Raw genomic sequence first — 20043 nt, 5'->3', positions numbered from 1 at the left:
GGTTTTTTTGTATCATTTAACATGCCTATCTTTCATTCAAAACTCTAAATGGAATAAAACCGAGAATGAAACAGATTATCTTAAATCTCTCAAAACACAAACGTCATCCTAGTCATTTCACCAGTTAAGTTCTTTGACATTTCTCCATGAATTCCCACTGAGCAACAAATCACATCACCCGTCCCTCCTTTCAACAGAAAATGTTTTATTCACGTTATTACTATAAACGACTCTTGGCATTTGTGTTGTGGGCTAACACTGTAAAGTACGTCAACAATATTTCTCAGACTGTTAAAATGTCCAGTGTCCTGACACTGGACATCCACTAAACCAAGCAGTTCAGTGGAAGCACGTTGTCTTTTTCATTTTTCTTAGAATGAATACTAACATTGTTTAGCATTTGAACCTAAATCAAGGTATCCAAGGAGACGCGGGAAGGCTTTTCCAGACAGAATATACTTTCCGGGGCATTTTTTAAAAAGTGGGACAACTTTCATCCAGTTACCTAGCATTGGACACCAAAACATTGTCGTGAACGGCTGCGATAGACTGGTGCGTGTGTCTGACTGGACCACAGAGAAACGATGAAAAAGAAAGACAGTCTAATTCAGGTGTTTTGCCTATTGTCAGTCGCCTCAGGTAATGACTAAATTTATTATTATTATTATTATTATTTTTGCTACTGCCAAGCATTCTGTGATTTTTATGCAGTTTTATTAATTAATTTATTTTTGTGGTGGAATTGCTGGTGAGACGGAGGTTGGCGGTTACGTAGACGTGTTTAACCCGGGATTTAACTGAAATAAGTTAAAACGTACTTTGACATTTGTTAAGTTTAATATGCAAATGAAATGTTTAATATTTCTTGACGCTAAAGAAGTGCCGCTTACTACGCTGTATTACACCAAACAATTACACGTTAAGATTTTATGATGCTACAGCAATTTTTTTTTTTTTTGCCTCAATTCAGATCACATTTAACCACCAACAACACATTTAAAAAAAAATCTTCAGTGGTGCGAGTAACAATTCCGGATGTCCAAGAATCACAGGAACATATTATTATTATTATTATTATTATTATTATTGTTATTATTTTCGTCCCAAAGGCAGTCTTAGATCACACACCAGTGGTCATCCATAATCAACTAATTTCCCAGGTGGATTCTTACAAATTTCTTACAATACAAATTGGTAAATAAATTCTCATACGCTGTTCAGGTTGACTCCGTCTGCAGGGTTGTTTGGTTGAAAAGCTTTATTTATTTATTTTTCTTCAAATTTTCATCATTTGATTTATTGGATATTTCTTCAGCATGACGGTGAAACAGAAACGTGGCATCAGTCAAATGACTTCTTTCGCCACAATGACTTTGTTTTCATCGTCAAATCTCGCCACAAATCTCGCCAAATCTCGAGATTTGATCCACCGCGAGAACTGGACGGTGTCATTGTCACATGTTCCAGCCTTCCTGTCTTCCTGGCCCCACTCACACCGCTGTAGAACCCATTTACAGCACACCCAAATATAATAATAACTCTTTTATAAAAATAAAAAATGTGCTACTCTGCTTCCCATTCTCTCAGCCCTCTCAAAGAGTGCTACTGTATTGGGTGATTTTATTACTTATTTATTTATTTTGTTAAGCTTTGAAATGGACATGAGCTGTTGGATGCACTGAATAAAGTATAAATAAAATCAATAAGCGAGAATATTAGAGGGTGTCGTTCAAAAGATATGGGCTTAATAAAAAACAGTATGTTTAAGGTTATTTTTAAAAGGTAGTTTTGAAAATAAACAAGTCTCATTAGAACATATATTCTAACTTACTGAATATGATTGTGGGCCTTATTTATTCTATTATTACAGTGAAGCTTGTTTGTTCTGCCAACTTTCATTTATTTTCCTCCAGTTATTGAATCTATTGTGCAAATGAGTTAGTCACGATTTTTACCCATCTTTAGAAATTAAATGACAGACTCTGTTTTACTAATTAGTCATCGGGGTACAATGTTGACTGTCGAAAATAAACTGAACAAACTTTGAAAAAATATAGCTGCATGTAATTTACCATTTATATTCAAGCACTTCCATATATTTCTCACAGCTGCTATAAAGTATTCCACACTGAAGGCTGTTTTCACATCTTGTTGGTGCCGGTTTCTTATACCTGTTATGACTGTGATTTTTTTAATTTATTTTTTGCTCCATAGGAGTAGGCATTGGGTTTCTGCTGAGGCTAACAGTTGGCCTACGCAATAGGGTTATGAAAGAGTGGATCAAAATACCAGGGAATATACTTCTGTATGTGCTTCAGATGTTCGCTGTCCCCCTCATTGTGACAAGCGTGCTTGCAGGCAAGCTACATTTAAATCTAAATTCTCAATGTATTAACTTATTGTTATGCGGGTAGATATAAAAGGTGCTCTCTCACTTATTTTTTGTGGATATTCTGTATGAATGTTCCCGAAAACACTTATTTATGTAAGCATCTAGATCTCGACGAGTCTAATTCACAAGAGTGTATTTCTTGTGAATAAGAAATAAATCATTCACAAGAAATAAAAGGTGTTAGAAGATGAAGATCAGTTCAGACACTTAGACTATTGTTAGGCCATTATTACATAAACTAGGATGTTGTCCTGTTCCTCGCTCAGGCACAACATGAAATTCTGGTTCTGCTCTCTTTTCTCAGGAGTAACTGGATTAAACACCAAAATGTCCAGGAAAGTAGCCTTGATCACAGGAGCCTACGTCTCTTTCTCTACCGTTTATGCTTCATCTTATGGTAACTTTATAAAGTGCAGTGTAGATTGATAGACTGTCATAGTGTCTATTGTGTTATCAAGTGAGAATGCATTCATCAAAATGCTGCTGTGCATACATTTTTCACTCTGCAGAAACAATTTATGCATCAAAATGTAGCAAATATTTGAGCAAATATTAGTGTCGCTGCTGTAGATCTTGCAGTTTTCTTTCAAGCCTTCCCGGAGCACAGGTATGTCTCCAGGATTGTTTTCTTCCCTGTGTTTCCCTCTTCTGCTGCGCTTAGATCCGTTTGCGTTCGGCTTTCTTCTGGTCTTTCTGTCTTCAGCCCTCCTCTGGCCTGTCTCTCTCTTTAACTTCCTTCATTTCTGTCTCTCCAGTTTTTTCAAAACTCTTTCTGGCATCTGTTGCAGTGTTCATTCTGCAGATATGCATTCTCACGGCTGTTTTGCACGGAACAGCAATTTTTCTAGTTGCTTTTCGCATCCTGCCTGAGACTTTGTGTTGCAGCAATGTCTCTGGTGCTCACAACAAGGCCTGGTGTGGGAGCACAGCATGCAAGTGGAGAACCGGATCTTTCCGTTCCCTTCTCCATGCACGTGGTCTTAATGGATCTCTTGAGGTGAGAGGACAAGTGTTTAATTCAATTCAGTTCAATCCAATTCAAGTTTAACTGTGTATGGCAAATTTCAGCAACAAGGCAGTTAAAGATGTTTTACATCATAAAAACACAAAATTCAAAGTCAGAGAACACACAGGCAACAATTAAAGCATTACATTTTGTCAAGTGCCACCGTTACTTATCATAATGTTTGTGAATGTTACATTTAACTGTGGTGACGCGTGAACAACGCAAGGCTCGGGGTCTCCCAAGAATTACCTGTTTACCGATTTTCTATTTACCTTTAACAGGTGTTATGCCCAGAAATGCATGCCTGCCGAGAATTGCATCCCCTGTCGCGGGAGCGCGCATCGCTCTAAACTCTCGTATATTGATGAGAAAACGGACTGAAATATGACCGAAGAGGACATTTTTGAAGATATTCGTAACATTATCACGTTTCTTAATCATGTAAGACATAAAACGGTGGGTTTTATTTCGCAGATTAATTGAAATAAATACGGTTTTTATAGCTTTATTGAAACATCTGAGTCGAACGTTTTTCAGTCAGCGTCTGATGAAAATGGTCTCCGCAGATGGCTTGAAATTCCCCGATTTTTCTTTTAACACAATGGCTTAAAGCATTACAAAACAGAAGCCCGTTGTGTAGAATATTTTATATCATCCTTTACTGTCTAGTCTATTAATGTAGGGGGGATGATTTTAATTTCTGAGCCTGCCAATATTTGTATCCCCTGTCTATTGTCCTGTTGATATGAAACTTTACAGAAGTAGCTCAGAGAACAAGTGTCATTACGTAGAAAAGGTAAAATCCCTCTTAACTCTGTATTTCTCCATTTTAGCAGGGGATGCATTTTACGGCAAAGCCTATTATTAGCCTGCCAAAATATGCATGCCCTACCTATTTTCCTCAAACATTATAATATTGATATGAAACTTATACCAGCAGTTCATAGAACAAGTGTGATTATGTAGAAAAAGTTATTCCACTCATAACTCTGTATTTCTCCATTTTAGCAGGGGATGCATTTTTTGGCAGAGCCTATTATTAGCCTGCCACAATATGCATGCCCCCTCTATTTTCCTCAAATATTATCCTACTGATATGAAACTTATACCAGCAGTTCATAGAACAAGTGTGATTATGTAGAAAAGTTATTCCACTCTTAACTCTTTATTTCTCCATTTAACCAGGGGATGCATTTTACGGCAAGGCCTATCATTAGCCTGCCAAAATATGCATGCCCCCTCTATTTTCCTCAAATATTATCCTATTGCTATGAAATTCATACCAGCAGTTCATACAACTACTCTGATTATGTAGAAAAAGTTATTTCACTCTAAACTCTTTATTTATCCAAGTTAGCAGGGGATGCATTTTTTGGCAATATGGATGTCGAGCCTGCCAAAAATATGCATGCCCTACCTATTTTCCTCAAATTTTATCCTATTGCTATGAAATTCATACCAGAAGTTCATACAACTACTCTGATTATGTAGAAAAAGTTATTTCACTCTAAACTCTTTATTTATCCAAGTTAGCAGGGGATGCATTTTTTGGCAAAGCCTATTATTAGCCTGCCAAAATATGCATGCCCTATCTATTTTTCTCAAATATTGTCCTACTGATATGAAACTTATACCAGCAATTCATAGAACAAGTGTGATTATGTAGAAAAAGTTATTCCACTCATAACTCTGTATTTCTCCATTTTAGCAGGGGATGCATTTTTTAGCAAAGCCTATTATTAGCCTGCCAAAATATGCATGCCCCCTCTATTTTTCTCAAATATTGTCCTACTGATATGAAACTTATACCAGCAATTCATAGAACAAGTGTGATTATGTAGAAAAAGTTATTCCACTCATAACTCTGTATTTCTCCATTTTAGCAGGGGATGCATTTTTTGGCAATATGGATGTCGAGCCTGCCAAAATATGCATGCCCTATCTATTTTCCTCAAATTTTATCCTATTGATATAAAACTTATATCAGCAGTTCATAGAACAAGTGTGATTTTGTAGAAAAAGTTATTCCACTCATAACTCTGTATTTCTCCATTTTAGCAGGGGATGCATTTTTTGGCAAAGCCTATTATTAGCCTGCCAAAATATGCATGCCCCCTCTATTTTTCTCAAATATTGTCCTACTGATATGAAACTTATACCAGCAGTTCATAGAACAAGTGTGATTATGTAGAAAAAGTTATTTCACTCTAAACTCTTTATTTATCCAAGTTAGCAGGGGATGCATTTTGTGGCAATATGGATGTTGAGCCTGCCAAAATATGCATGCCCTATCTATTTTCCTCAAATATTATCCTACTGATATGAAACTTATACCAGCAATTCATAGAACAAGTGTGATTTTGTAGAAAAAGTTATTCCACTCTTAACTCTTTATTTCTCCATTTAACCAGGGGATGCATTTTACGGCAAGGCCTATCATTAGCCTGCCAAAATATGCATGCCCCCTCTATTTTCCTCAAATATTATCTTATTGATTTAACACTTATATCAGCAGTTCATAGAACAAGTGTGATTTTGTAGAAAAAGTTATTCCACTCTTAACTCTTTATTTCTCCATTTAACCAGGGGATGCATTTTTTGGCAAAGCCTATTATCAGCCTGCCAAAATATGCATGCCCCCTCTATTTTCCTCAAATGTCATCCTATTGATATGACATTCATACCAGTAGCTAAGAGGATAAGTGTAATTATGTAGAAAAGGTAAAATCCCTCTTGACTCTTTATTTTTTCAAGCTAGGAGGGGGATGCATTTTTTGGCAATATCGAATTTGAGCCTGCCGATATTTGCATGCCATACCTATTTTCCCCAAATATCATCCTATTGATATAAAACTCATACCAGCAGTTAAGGGAACAAATGTGATTATGTAGAAAATGTTATTTCTTTATTATCGCTATTGCAAGGATACTGAAGGAAATAAATCTGACAATGCATCTTTGCTAAATGTAAAGCATGCACAAACCATTTTTATTTTGGTTTAACATAAAAATTAAATCACTTTTTTTCATTAATTTCAACAAAAGAATATTCATAACAATAGGTTTCCTTAACTCACTTGGAGAGTCCCAAAAAGATGTGAAGAGGTGCTTGGAAGTAACAAGGTGAGAAAAACAAGAACAATTATTGTTTATTATAATAAAAAATGTCATAATTGGATAACTAGAATGTTAATTTAACATTTTATCCTCTCAACAAGGACATTTATGAGAAGCAAAGGGATGAAAGTGTCAATGTGGAAATGTGAAACAGTATAACATGCCATCCAGCAAGATGTGGTTTCATGTGGTGTGTTTGCGCTTAAAGTAAGTGCTGTTTAAATATATATATATATATATATATATATATATATATATATATATATATATATATACCAGTATATATATACTGCTCAAAAATAAAGGGAACACTTAAACAACACAATATAACTCCAAGTGAATCAAACTTCTGTGAAATCAAACTGTCCACTTAGGAAGCAACACTGATTGACAATCAATTTCACCTGCTGTTGTGCAAATGGAACTTTGTACAGAACAAAGTATTCAATGAGAATATTTCTTTCATTCAGATCTAGGATGTGTTATTTGAGTGTTCCCTTTATTTCTTTGAGCAGTGTATATATATACATGGATGCACATGGTCCTCCAGAATGGTTCGGTAGTCCTTGGCAGTGACGCGCCCATCTAGCACAAGTATGGGGCCAAGGGAATGCCATGATATGGCAGCCCAAACCATCACTGATCCACCCCCATGCTTCACTCTGGGCATGCAACAGTCTGGGTGGTACGCTTCTTTGGGGCTTCTCCACACTGTAACTCTCCCGGATGTGGGGAAAACAGTAAAGGTGGACTCATCAGAGAACAATACATGTTTCATATTGTCCACAGCCCAAGATTTGCGCTTCTTGCACCATTGAAACCGACGTTTGGCATTGGCACGAGTGACCAAAGGTTTGGCTATAGCAGCCCGGCCGTGTATATTGACCCTGTGGAGCTCCCGACGGACAGTTTTGGTGGAAACAGGAGAGTTGAGGTGCACATTTAATTCTGCCGTGATTTGGGCAGCCGTGGTTTTATGTTTTTATATACAGTATATATATATATATATATATACAGTACAGACCAAAAGTTTGGACACAACTGTGTGTCCAAACTTTTGGTTTGTACTGTATATACTTGACTATGATTACTTATATTTCTTATGTAATGTAGAACATTGTCTGTTTACAAATCAATTTATATAACCTTTATGTGTACTGTTCTGTCTCTTTCCACATACATGTATATCTATCTATGTCTGAAGATAGATAGAATTATATATCAATATATTGGTATACATGCTTGTTTACGTTTTTGATGTTGTGAAAAAAAGATTAATATGAAAGTGGTTTTCTAATAATCACATTGCCATTAATCTAATGCTATTTTGTAGGAGTAGAACTTTTAAGATGATGAACAGCTTTGGCTTAACAACTTAAACTGCATTTCTGCCTGAAATATAATGTAGTTTATGAATTATATTGCTTTATTACATGGTTGATTTATTTTAATGACAATGGAAAGAGTCTGAAATAAGTATAGCAAAAATGTTAAATTATTCATAAATGTCATGACCTCTATATGACAATCTAATACTTTGACAAATATTTTGTCTTTGTAATGAGTCCGCTGTTACTCTTCTTTCTTTTTTGAAAAAAATATATTTGCCTTTACAGTTTGCAGAGTGCATACTGGAAAACAAGGACCTGAACTTTCCATCAGCAGCAGAAGCTGTTAATACCATGAGACTCAACATTTCTTCCACACTTCTCTCAGAATCAGGTGTCTTTTGACATATTTTTTATTCAGTTCCTATGTGGGTGGGATACTATGTTGTGTGTAAAATCATGCACGCACAAAAAAATTGTGTTAGGTCAGCTATTTTATCTAATTAGAAATATTAAAATATTGAACTTTGCAGATGTGTGAAGTACAATCATGTTAGTGTTTATGTCAAATTCAATTAGTGAAGAACATTTCAATACACCTGGCCTTGATCTCTAATAAATAAATTACACATAACACAGCCCAATAACTGTTGAGGCAAAAAACATAATCAACAAACTTAAAATTGTTCTAGGATACAATTACACTTTTCTTGAGTAGCTTTAATGTAACTTAATAAGCAAAAGGACTTGCAGTTTGTGAAAGTACAAAACTGGAATGAGATGTATTATGTGAACCATTATATTCATTACTGTATTTTCATAAAATTAACATTTACAAAATGACAAATTTCACAAGATGTATACACATATATATGTAGACATATTAAAATTTTCTGAATGCCATTTTTATACTTTCAGTGGCTTAAGTTGGAGAAAATTATAAAAAGGTAAACACTAAGTGATGCTTTCTTTTACCATAAATCCCAGAAATACCTTAAATACATGTGTGTTTCAATTCATGAATAGACAGACACCATGTGCGCCTGCCTAATATGCCAATATGATGTACAGTTTCTATTACTTGTATTTGTTTATGAGACCAGACATTATCAAAAAGGGATGATTAGACGACTGAGATCTACACAGAGGATTATTGTTCCACTTTCAAAAGAACACTAACAAATGGAATTATTTAAAAGAAAAAAAAATACCATTAAGATTATTTTATAACATTGATTTAAAGATGCGGTTTGTTTTTCTGTAGAGTCAGTGGAGACTCTGCAGACACTGTGGCAGTGAGGACACAGAAGATCACATGTGGGTAAGACAACAATGTAATGCAGTGAAAAATCAATTCAAGCAAACCATATACCATCCTTAAAATAGTTGCAAAGTATGTAGATATACAAAAATAAATCATAATAAAATAAATAAACACCCAAGGCAGGTAAGTGGGAAGTAGCTTAAGTTTTTTTTTTTTTTAAGTACAGTCGTAAAACATTAAACACAGTTGCTTGTGGTCCTAGAATTTTTTTTACCTCCATACATGTCAGGAACATGCTGTCATCTCCTCAAATAAAGTTCTACCAATCATATATTCATAATTAAGAAGAAGCTTTATGTTGGCAAAACCCAATATCACCTTCAGTAAACAGATAAGGAACTAAAAAAAACATTCTTTATGTTGTTATTTGACCATTTTGTATTATTTATTTACAGATCACATGTGACAGATGCAACTGGTGGTACCATCAAGGCTGCATTAAGGTCCCACAAACCGACACAGACTACTGCTGTGCAATGTGTTTATAGATTTTATGTTTGTACCAATCTAATTCGTTAATGACTGCAGTTCAGTGGATTTTCAGTTTAAACATGTGACATAATTTTTGTTGACTTAATTGGTTTTCCAAAAATTTTTGTTATGAATATTCTTTTGTTGAAATTAATGAAAAAAAGTGATTTAATTTTTATGTTAAACCAAAATAAAAATGGTTTGTGTATGCTTTACATTTAGCAAAGATGCATTGTCAGATTTATTTCCTTCAGTATCCTTGCAATAGCGATAATAAAGAAATAACATTTTCTACATAATCACATTTGTTCCCTTAACTGCTGGTATGAGTTTTATATCAATAGGATGATATTTGGGGAAAATAGGTATGGCATGCAAATATCGGCAGGCTCAAATTCGATATTGCCAAAAAATGCATCCCCCTCCTAGCTTGAAAAAATAAAGAGTCAAGAGGGATTTTACCTTTTCTACATAATTACACTTATCCTCTTAGCTACTGGTATGAATGTCATATCAATAGGATGACATTTGAGGAAAATAGAGGGGGCATGCATATTTTGGCAGGCTAATGATAGGCCTTGCCGTAAAATGCATCCCCTGGTTAAATGGAGAAATAAAGAGTTAAGAGTGGAATAACTTTTTCTACAAAATCACACTTGTTCTATGAATTGCTGGTATAAGTTTCATATCAGTAGGATAATATTTGAGGAAAATAGATAGGGCATGCATATTTTGGCAGGCTCAACATCCATATTGCCACAAAATGCATCCCCTGCTAACTTGGATAAATAAAGAGTTTAGAGTGAAATAACTTTTTCTACATAATCAGAGTAGTTGTATGAACTGCTGGTATGAATTTCATAGCAATAGGATAAAATTTGAGGAAAATAGATAGGGCATGCATATTTTGGCAGGCTCGACATCCATATTGCCAAAAAATGCATCCCCTGCTAACTTGGATAAATAAAGAGTTTAGAGTGAAATAACTTTTTCTACAAAATCACACTTGTTCTATGAACTGCTGATATAAGTGTTAAATCAATAAGATAATATTTGAGGAAAATAGATAGGGCATGCATATTTTGGCAGGCTCAACATCCATATTGCCACAAAATGCATCCCCTGCTAACTTGGATAAATAAAGAGTTTAGAGTGAAATAACTTTTTCTACATAATCAGAGTAGTTGTATGAACTGCTGGTATGAATTTCATAGCAATAGGATAATATTTGAGGAAAATAGAGGGGGCATGCATATTTTGGCAGGCTAATGATAGGCCTTGCCGTAAAATGCATCCCCTGGTTAAATGGAGAAATAAAGAGTTAAGAGTGAAATAACTTTTTCTACAAAATCACACTTGTTCTATGAATTGCTGGTATAAGTTTCATATCAGTAGGATAATATTTGAGGAAAATAGATAGGGCATGCATATTTTGGCAGGCTCAACATCCATATTGCCAAAAAATGCATCCCCTGCTAACTTGGATAAATAAAGAGTTTAGAGTGAAATAACTTTTTCTACATAATCAGAGTAGTTGTATGAACTGCTGGTATGAATTTCATAGCAATAGGATAAAATTTGAGGAAAATAGGTAGGGCATGCATATTTTGGCAGGCTCGACATCCATATTGCCAAAAAAATGCTTCCCCTGGTAACATGGAGAAATAAAGAATTAAAGAGGGATTTCACCTTTTCTACATAATCAGAGATGTTCTATGAATTACTGGTATGGGTTTTATATCGATAGGATAATATTTGAAGAACATGGAGAGGCCATGCATATTTTGGCAGGCTAATAATAGGCTTTGCTGTACATGCATCCCCTGCTTACATGGAGAAATAAAGAGTCAAGAGTGAAATTACTTTTTCTATACAATCACACTTGTTTTATGAACTGCTGGTATACATTTTGTATCAGTAGAATTATATTTGTGGAAAATATATAAGGCCTACATATATTGGCAAGGTAATAATTTGCTATGCCAGAAAATGCATCCCTCTGCTAACTTGAAGAAATGAAGAGTTAAGAGGGACTTCACCTTTTCTACGTAATGACACTTATTCTCTGTGCAACTGCTATACGTTTCATATCAACAATAGACAGGGGATACAAATATTGGCAGGCTCAGTCATTAAAATGCATCCCCTCTACATTAATATGCTAGACAGTTAAGCATGATATAAAATGTTCTACATAATGGGCCTCTGTTTTGTAATACTTTAAGCTAATATGATGTTAAAAGAAAAATCGGGAAATTTCAAACCAAATGCGGAGAGCATTTTCTTCAGACACGGACTGAAAAACGTTCGACTCATTTGTCTCAATAAATGTGTAAAAACCGTATTTATTTCAATTAATCTGCAATATAAAACCCACCGTTTTAAGGCTGACATGTTTAAGAAACGTGATATTGTTACGAATATCTTTAAAAGTTTCGTCTTCGGTCATATTTCAGTCCGTTTCCTCATTAAAATGCGAGAGTTTAGAGCGATGCGCGCTCCCGCGACAGGGGATGCAATTCTCGGCAGGCATGCATTTCTGGGCATAACACCGGACTATTCAGTCAGAATTGCTTGGCATTGCTGCTCTACAGCAAACCAGGAGTTTCTGGACATTTTGACTCCAAACTCTGACAGTTTTATCTCCGACTCATCCCAGAGATCTCCACAACACCAGAGGCTGGTCGCACTTTCTGGCCAGTCCGCGCTGATGGCACCGAGAACGCAAACAAAGGCAGGGTACGCGTGGAGGGCTGCGAGCTAAGCTAAAGCTTGGTGGCAGATAGTTCTCAGTTCCTGAGACTGAGGTTGCTTCAGACAGGGGATGAGTCTGATGTTTCATTTCACACCGTTGCGTTTTGCATTTCTGATTTTTTGTGAATTTTCTTCTAGTGCTGCAGTTTACACTGTTAGGTTCTGGGGTTTTTGATCGGTTTTTGTGGGTTCTTTTTTTTTTTCGCCTGCTGCTTCACTGTTCTACCCACTAGAGGGCGCCAGTGGCCATCGCCATGGTGAGGCGTGTCCCACGCTGCAACGCACCTCTGTGGTATCAGCTCATCATCTCCGGGATTCTTAAGGAGCAGACTGCCAGCACTTCATCGCCTGAGTGTTATGCCAGTAATGGTACCCAGAGCCCTCTAGAGCTATTTCTTTGTGCTTTCCTTAGATTTACTCGCAGTAATCCTTCTCTGTTTCCCTGTGTACAGGTGTTTCCTCGTGAGTTCCCGAGAAGATTCCATTTTGGTTTCTTGGATTCCCTTTTTCGTGACGCCGTGGATTATACCCACTGGTCGCCTGAGCCCCGCCGTCATCTCCTCCGTCTGATCCCTAGCAGACTCCACATATCTTCAGCTGGCTGTCGGACCGCTCCTCCGTTTGTCCCACCGCACTCGAACTTACCTGTCCGCCCTCCACCGCAGAACCCTCGACTGGATTTCGAGCCGCTCCTCCACCATCTCTCATGGTACCAGGATCTCTGTAAGGACCCACACTAGGAGACCAAAGCCTCGAACCTACAGTATCAACCCTCCAGGACGAACAAGTCCTCCACAACAATGAACAGACATCGCAGTGAGCCCGTTCCAGAACCCATTTACCCATTTGTTTGCAATAAATATCATTTTACTGATTTCTGTCTCTCCTGTGGTCGTTCTGCATGTGGGTAAAAAAGTTAGACACCAACATGACAGAACACTCAGGCCAACAAACTAACCCTGCAGACGCCATTAGGAGAGCTTTATCAGAGCAGCATTCTCTCATACAGTCCCATGAATCTGCGTGAAGAGAATTAAGTTCTCGTCAAGCTCAGACTAATCAAAGACTTGCTGAATTAACAGATTATTTGCAGCACTCTACTCAACCGATCACCGCTCCAGATCCACTGGCTGCGGCTCCCGTTCTGCCAGTCCGTCCCACGTTTTCAGAGATCCGTACTCCAACTCCAAAGGCTTTTTCTGGTAATACAAGCAAATGCAGGGGTTTTCTCTTACAATGTTCAATCGTTTTCAATCAGTCACCTCAATGTTTCTCCCATGATGGGGCCAAGATCGCATATGTCATTTCCCTCTTGTCAGGTCGAGCCTTAAACTGGGCAGAAGCCAGATCCCACCAATTTCGGCTGCACATTTAATGACTTTCTAAAAGAGTTCAAGCTGGTGTTTAGCCAGGATTCAGATAAGTCTTTCAACTCACGCGAATTATGGGCGATCAAGCAAGGGCAGAGAACTGTGGCAGACTTTGCTGTTGATTTTAGAATAAAGGCTGCCTCATTGACCTGGGATACTGCTGCGCTAAAAAGTGCATATTTTCATGCCCTAAGTGAGCCCATTAAGGATGAGCTCGCCGTCCTAGACGAACCGGAAACCTTAGATGAACTAATCAATTTAACCATCCATCTAGATAATATAATTCGGTCCCGTACTAAGGAGAGAAATAGAAGAAATCCTATCAGAACCGTGCCAACCTCTTTGTCAACTCATTCCAAGTCATCTCCACCAAACCTCGTAGAACCCGAACCCATGCAAATAGGCAGGACCCGCCTAACTCCCGAAGAAAGGCAAAAGAGGTTAACCTCAAATCTCTGTCTGTATTGTGGTTCACCTGGCCATTATATCGCCCACTGCCCAATTCGGCCAAAATCTATGGTCCACCAGTAGAAGAGAGGAGGCTGGCGGACCATCTACAGGAGAAGAAATCTCCTCGACATTTGTTATCAGCAGCGCTAAGTAACCATAACCAATCCATTCCACTATCTGTTCTTATCGATTCAGGATGTGAACAGAACCTTATCGACTCCACTTTTGTGCAACAGATGTCAATCGAAACTGTACCTTTAACAGTTCCCCTCCGTGTTTCAGCTCTTGATGGAAAAGCACTACCCAAGATCACGCACAAAACCAAGCCCGTTCACCTTCTTATTTCTGGAAATCACAGAGAGCTCATTTCATTTTTTGTTTTTCCCTCCTCTAACTCTCACATAATTCTAGGATTCCAATGCCTACAACAACACAACCCTCACATCAACTGGTCCGAACTGCACATTGAGTCCTGGTCTACGCATTGTCATTTCACCTGTCTCCAATCTGCTGCCCCCCCAGGTCCCGCACAGTCTGACCCCCAAGCTCCAGATCCACCCGACCTGTCATCCGTTCCAGCGGAGTATTATGATCTGGTGTCAGTTTTTAGTAAGACTAAAGCTCTTTCCCTACCACCGCATCGCCCCTACGACTGTGCTATTGACCTTCTCCCTGGAGCACCTCTACCTAATAGTCGTTTGTATAATATATCTCGACCCGAGCGTGAGACAATGGAGAGGTACATTAAGGAATCCTTAACTGCAGGAATTATCCGTCAGTCTTCCTCTCCCTTGGGGGCAGGCTTCTTTTTTGTGGGAAAGAAAGACGGTTCACTTAGACCCTGCATAGACTATTGAGGTTTGAATCGGATAACTATAAAGAACAAGTATCCTTTACCTCTTCTTTCATCAGCATTCGAACCAGTTCATGATGTCACCATTTTCATTAAGCTCGATCTTAGGAACGCTTATCACCTCCTCCGCATCCGGCAAGGTGATGAATGGAAAACAGCCTTCAAGACTCCTATTGGGCATTTTGAATATTTAGTCATGCCGTTCAGGTTGTCTAATGCCCCAGCGTTTTTTCAAGCACTAGTAAATGATGTGCTTAGGGATTTTCTGAATGTTTTTGTGTTTGTCTATTTAGATGAAATTTTGATTTATTCCAAGTCCCTCACCGAACACAGACGTCATGTTCGCCTCGTTCTTCAACGCCTCTTGGAGAATAAATTATACGTCAAAGCCGAAAAATGTGAGTTTCACAAGTCATCAGTCTCGTTCCTCGGATTCATCCTCGAAGGCGGACAGGTAAGACCCACGGAGGAGAAAATCAAAGCGGTGGTGGAGTGGCCTACGCCTGACTCTAGGAAACAGTTGCAGAGGTTCCTCGGCTTTGCAAATTTTTACCGTCGATTCATCCGGAATTACAGTCAGATGGCCTTACCATTAACCGCCCTAACCTCTACAAAGACCACCTTCAGCTGGACACCTGAGGCAGATGCTGCCTTCAAGAAACTGAAAACCTTGTTCTCAATGCTCCCATTCTGATCCAACCTGATCCTTCTAGACAGTTCATAGTTGAAGTAGATGCTTCAGACACCGGTGTCGGAGCTGTTCTATCTCAAGTGTCCGACCGTTACAATAAGACTCACCCTTGTGCCTTTTTCTCCCGCAGATTATCCCCCCCAGAACGCAATTACGACGTGGGCGACCGAGAACTGCTGGCCATAAAGCTAGCCTTGGAGGAGTGGCGGCATTGGTTGGAGGGAGCTGAGTACCCCGTGCTGGTTTGGACAGATCACAAAAACCTCTCTTACTTGCAGTCCGCTAAAAGATTAAACCCTCGGCAATCACAGTGGTCCTTGTTTTTCTCCTGATTCAATCTGTCCATCTCTTATCGCCCAGGTTCCCATAACATCAAACCGGATGCCCTGTCCCGTCTTCATTCACCCGATGATTCTGTGAAAACTCCAGCCACAATCCTTCCTCCCAGCTGTACTGTTGCTGCCATTTCCTGGGAGATCGAGGATATTATTAAACAAGCTCAACTATCTGAACCGGCCCCAGAAAACTGCCCCTCCAACAAGATCTATGCCTCCACAGTCCATGCCCGATTCATTCACTGGATTCATTCCTCCAAGTTCTCAGCACACCCAGGCATTTATCGCACTGTGTCACTCATAAACCGGAGATTTTGGTGGCCATCTGTCCATAAAGATGTGAAAGAATACGTCCTAGCCTGCTCTGTCTGCTCCCGGAACAAGTCATCACACCAACCTCCATCTGGCCTGTTACAACCGCTGCCCATACCCAAACGCCCCTGGTCCCACATAGCCATCGATTTTGTCACTGGTTTGCCTCCTTCTAAAGGTATGACTACTATATTCACAATCGTTGATCGTTTTTCCAAATCATGTCACCTCATTCCCCTCAGAAAGCTCCCCACCACCTTCCAGACTGCCCAGCTCCTGATCAAGCATGTTTTCCGTCTCCATGGTACCCCTCTGGAAATATTATCGGACCGCGGTCCACAGTTTGTTTCTCAGGTATGGAAATCCTTCTGTTCAGCACTCAGTGCCAAAGTATCTTTAACCTCTGGCTACCACCCACAATCCAATGGACAAACTGAAAGAATGAATCAGGAACTGGAATCTACACTTCGCTGCTTCACCTCCACCAACCCCTCTGACTGGTCCCAATTTCTCCCGTGGGTCGAGTATGCACATAATAGTCACATTTCTGCTGCTACTGGCTTTTCCCCATTTGAAGTCTCCATAGGTTACCAGCCACCACTACTTTCCTCAGATGAAGATAACATTGCAGTCACATCGGTCCAACATCACATCCGCCGCTGCAACAGAATTTGGAAAGACACCATTAATGCTCTCCACAACACCTCCGCCCAGAATAAACGCATGGCTGACCGGAGAAGGGTTCCTGCCCCCAACTACACACCCGGTCAGAAAGTTTGGTTGTCTTCCCATGATATCCCCTTGAAATCCATGTCCAAGAAACTGTCCCCCAGGTTCATTGGTCCATTTGACATTGAATCGGTCATTAGTCCTTCTGCTGTCCGTCTTCGCCTTCCTGCTCCCCTCCGTATCCATCCCGTTTTTCATGTGTCTCAGATTAAACCTGTCCAGACCAGCACTTTATGCCCTCCTTCTGAGCCCCCTCCTCCCGCCCGAATCGTGGGGGGCCGTCCAGCCTTTACCGTCCGCCAGATTGTGGACTCCCGTCGGCGAGTTTCGCGGTTGGCAGTACCTCGTCGACTGGGAGGGCTATGGTCCGGAGGAACGCTCATGGGTCCCGGGGTCTTTTATTCTTGACTCTTCCCTTATTGATGATTATCGGTCTTCGCTCCCTTCCTGTTCATCTCGGCCGCCAGGTGGCGACCGTTGAGGGGGGGTACTGTTAGGTTCTGGGGTTTTTGGTCGGTTTTTGTGGGTTCTTTTTTTTTCGCCTGCTGCTTCACTGTTCTACCCACTAGAGGGCACCAGTGGCCATTGCCATGGTGAGGGGTGTCCCACGCTGCAGCGCACCTGTATTGTATCAGCTCATCATCTCCGGGATTTTTAAGGAGCAGACTGCCAGCACTTCATCGCCTGAGTGTTATGCCAGTAATGGTACCCAGAGCCCTCTAGAGCTATTTCTTTGTGCTTTCCTTAGATTTACTCGCAGTAATCCTTTGCTGTTTCCCTGTGTACAGGTGTTTCCTCGTGAGTTCCCGAGAAGATTCCATTTTGGTTTCTTTGATTCCCTTTTTCGTGACGCCGTGGATTATACCCACTGGTCGCCCGAGCCCCACTGTCATCTCCTCCGTCTGATCCCTAGCAGACTCCACATATCTTCAGCTGGCTGTCGGACCTCCGTTTGTCCCACCGCACTCGAACTTACCTGTCCGCCCTCCACCGCAGAACTAGTGATGGTGAGATGAAGCCTCATGAGGCATTGAACCACTTGAGCCAACTGGTTTGAGAAAGGGTTCATTTCTTGAAGCTTCATGTGCACACGAAACTACCTACTGGCCAGGTGTATAATCACAGCCAGCTGTATCTTAACACATGTGATGCATTGAATTTTTGTCTATTATGGCTCTTGGGAATGACTTCACAAAAGGTGTAGGACGAAATCATTTGTCTACATAAATTATGTATACACATATGTGTATAATAAAATATTGTTTGAATGTATTCTCTGTGTGTAATTATTCCCAAAATAGTAGTGTCATGTGATATGGCATGTTGTGTAATAAAGTTTTTCTGTGACTCTAGAAAAATGGCCTGGGCTTAATCAGGCAGAGGACAGTGAAAGTGCTTGTGAAACTAGGGAGGGGGTAGTGAATAGGCTAATGCTTGTGTAACTTGGATGATTTCATGCATTTTTATTAAGAAACAACAATTTCTCCACAGTTTTTGGTTTCAAACGATTTCTCTTTTTTGACACTACATGGATGAGGTGTTATTATTGTACCCCAACTCCTTGGAGGACAATAAACACCTCACCTTTACAGAAAATAAGAAACAGTGAAAAATACAGTTCCTCATAAGCAAACCTAATGCATCTGCAAATGTTCAGTTCACCTTATCTTGTTAGGGCTTATCAAATCAAAATGTTCCCACATAGGAGAAATCCTCCTCTTTCTCGCCGGCTCCATCCTACTCCTATCCTGTCCTCACGCTCCTAAATCTCCTATCTATCTATCTATCTATCTATCTATCTATCTATCTATCTATCTCTCTCTCTCTCTCTCTCTCTCTCTCTCTCTCTCTCTCTCTCTCCTAAACTCTCCAAACACCAAACTAACTGTCTCAAACTAAATAACCACTATCCAAACTCTGCTATCCAAACTATCAAAACTCTATCCACTCTCTCAACTGACCTCAACTCGCCTACAACAACCCACATTTTGAATGGAGCCTGTGGGGTTTCTAAAGCTGTCAAACCCCGCGCCAAACTCTGAGCCACTTCCCGAAGCAGTCACGTGGTACAGCCGGGCAGCGAGGCTTCGGACGTCATCGTTTTCGGCTCCTCCCCTAAATGAAGCAAGCTTTGATACGCGCTTTACGGAAACGCCCCCTCCATTACTCGACACACGCCTCGAAGCCTCGGCACATCACTACGCAGAACCCTCGACTGGATTTCGAGCCGCTCCTCCTCCACCATCTCTCGTGGAACCAGGATCTCTGTAAGGACCCACACTAGGAGACCAAAGCCTCGAACCTACAGTATCAACCCTCCCGGACGAACAAGTCCTCCACAACAATGAACAGACGTCGCAGTGAGCCCGTTCCAGAACCCATTTACCCATTTGTTTGCAATAAATATCATTTTACTGATTTCTGTCTCTCCTGTGGTCGTTCTGCATGTGTGTAAAAAAGTTAGACACCAACATGACATACACAATATTCCTGCTTTTCAGCATATTCAGTTTACTGCATAGAGAAATTAAAACAGAGATTATCTTTATCAGCAACTATGATTTAAAACTGTCTTGGTTGATGTGAAATGATCATATTGAACTCTGGTGAAAATAATGGCCTCAGGTTTTGTGTCCTTTACATTTACAAGCTCAGTTGTTTGTTTGTTTTTTCTGACTCTCCTTTTACTCACGTAGGAACATGTTTCCAGAGAGCTTCCTTCAGGCTTTCTTCGAGCAGGTATGTTTTTATTCAGAACCACAGCTCACTGTGCAACTTCCTATGTTGGGTTTGGAAGGTTTCCAAATAGTTCTTCTTTTTTTTTTTTTTTCTCAGTACAAGACTGAGATTGTTCATGTCACAAAAGATCAAACTATAACCTACGTGGTGAGTATTTTCTTCTGATCATTGT

The 20043-nt window shown here is 39.6% G+C and overlaps 1 protein-coding gene and 1 long non-coding RNA gene across 3 annotated transcripts in view; both read left to right on the top strand.

Moving 5' to 3' along the window:
• The first annotated feature begins 453 nt into the window (after positions 1 to 453).
• LOC114149444 (excitatory amino acid transporter 3-like) overlaps positions 454 to 20043 on the top strand; it is a 28423-nt gene continuing 8833 nt past the window's right edge. Inside the window, exons 1-6 of one of the 2 annotated variants that reach the window (XM_028025303.1) lie at positions 472 to 639; positions 2215 to 2358; positions 2697 to 2789; positions 3278 to 3389; positions 19829 to 19871; positions 19968 to 20018. In XM_028025303.1, the coding sequence (XP_027881104.1) occupies positions 585 to 639; positions 2215 to 2358; positions 2697 to 2789; positions 3278 to 3389; positions 19829 to 19871; positions 19968 to 20018 (498 nt within the window). In that variant the 5' untranslated portion in view covers positions 472 to 584. Of the gene's footprint in view, positions 640 to 2214; positions 2359 to 2696; positions 2790 to 3277; positions 3390 to 19828; positions 19872 to 19967; positions 20019 to 20043 lie in introns of both variants that reach the window. The other variant, XM_028025313.1, reaches the window with a different exon arrangement.
• LOC114149455 (uncharacterized) lies at positions 6681 to 8499 on the top strand. The gene is made up of 2 exons (XR_003596506.1): positions 6681 to 6722; positions 8132 to 8499. It is a non-coding gene; the product is annotated as an uncharacterized LOC114149455 (long non-coding RNA).

This window comes from Xiphophorus couchianus, chromosome 1 (genome assembly GCF_001444195.1).
Source record: "Xiphophorus couchianus chromosome 1, X_couchianus-1.0, whole genome shotgun sequence".
Classification (NCBI taxonomy): Eukaryota; Metazoa; Chordata; class Actinopteri; order Cyprinodontiformes; family Poeciliidae; genus Xiphophorus; species Xiphophorus couchianus.
Note: the sequence above shows the minus strand (reverse complement) of the source record. Positions and strands in the feature narration are given on the sequence as shown.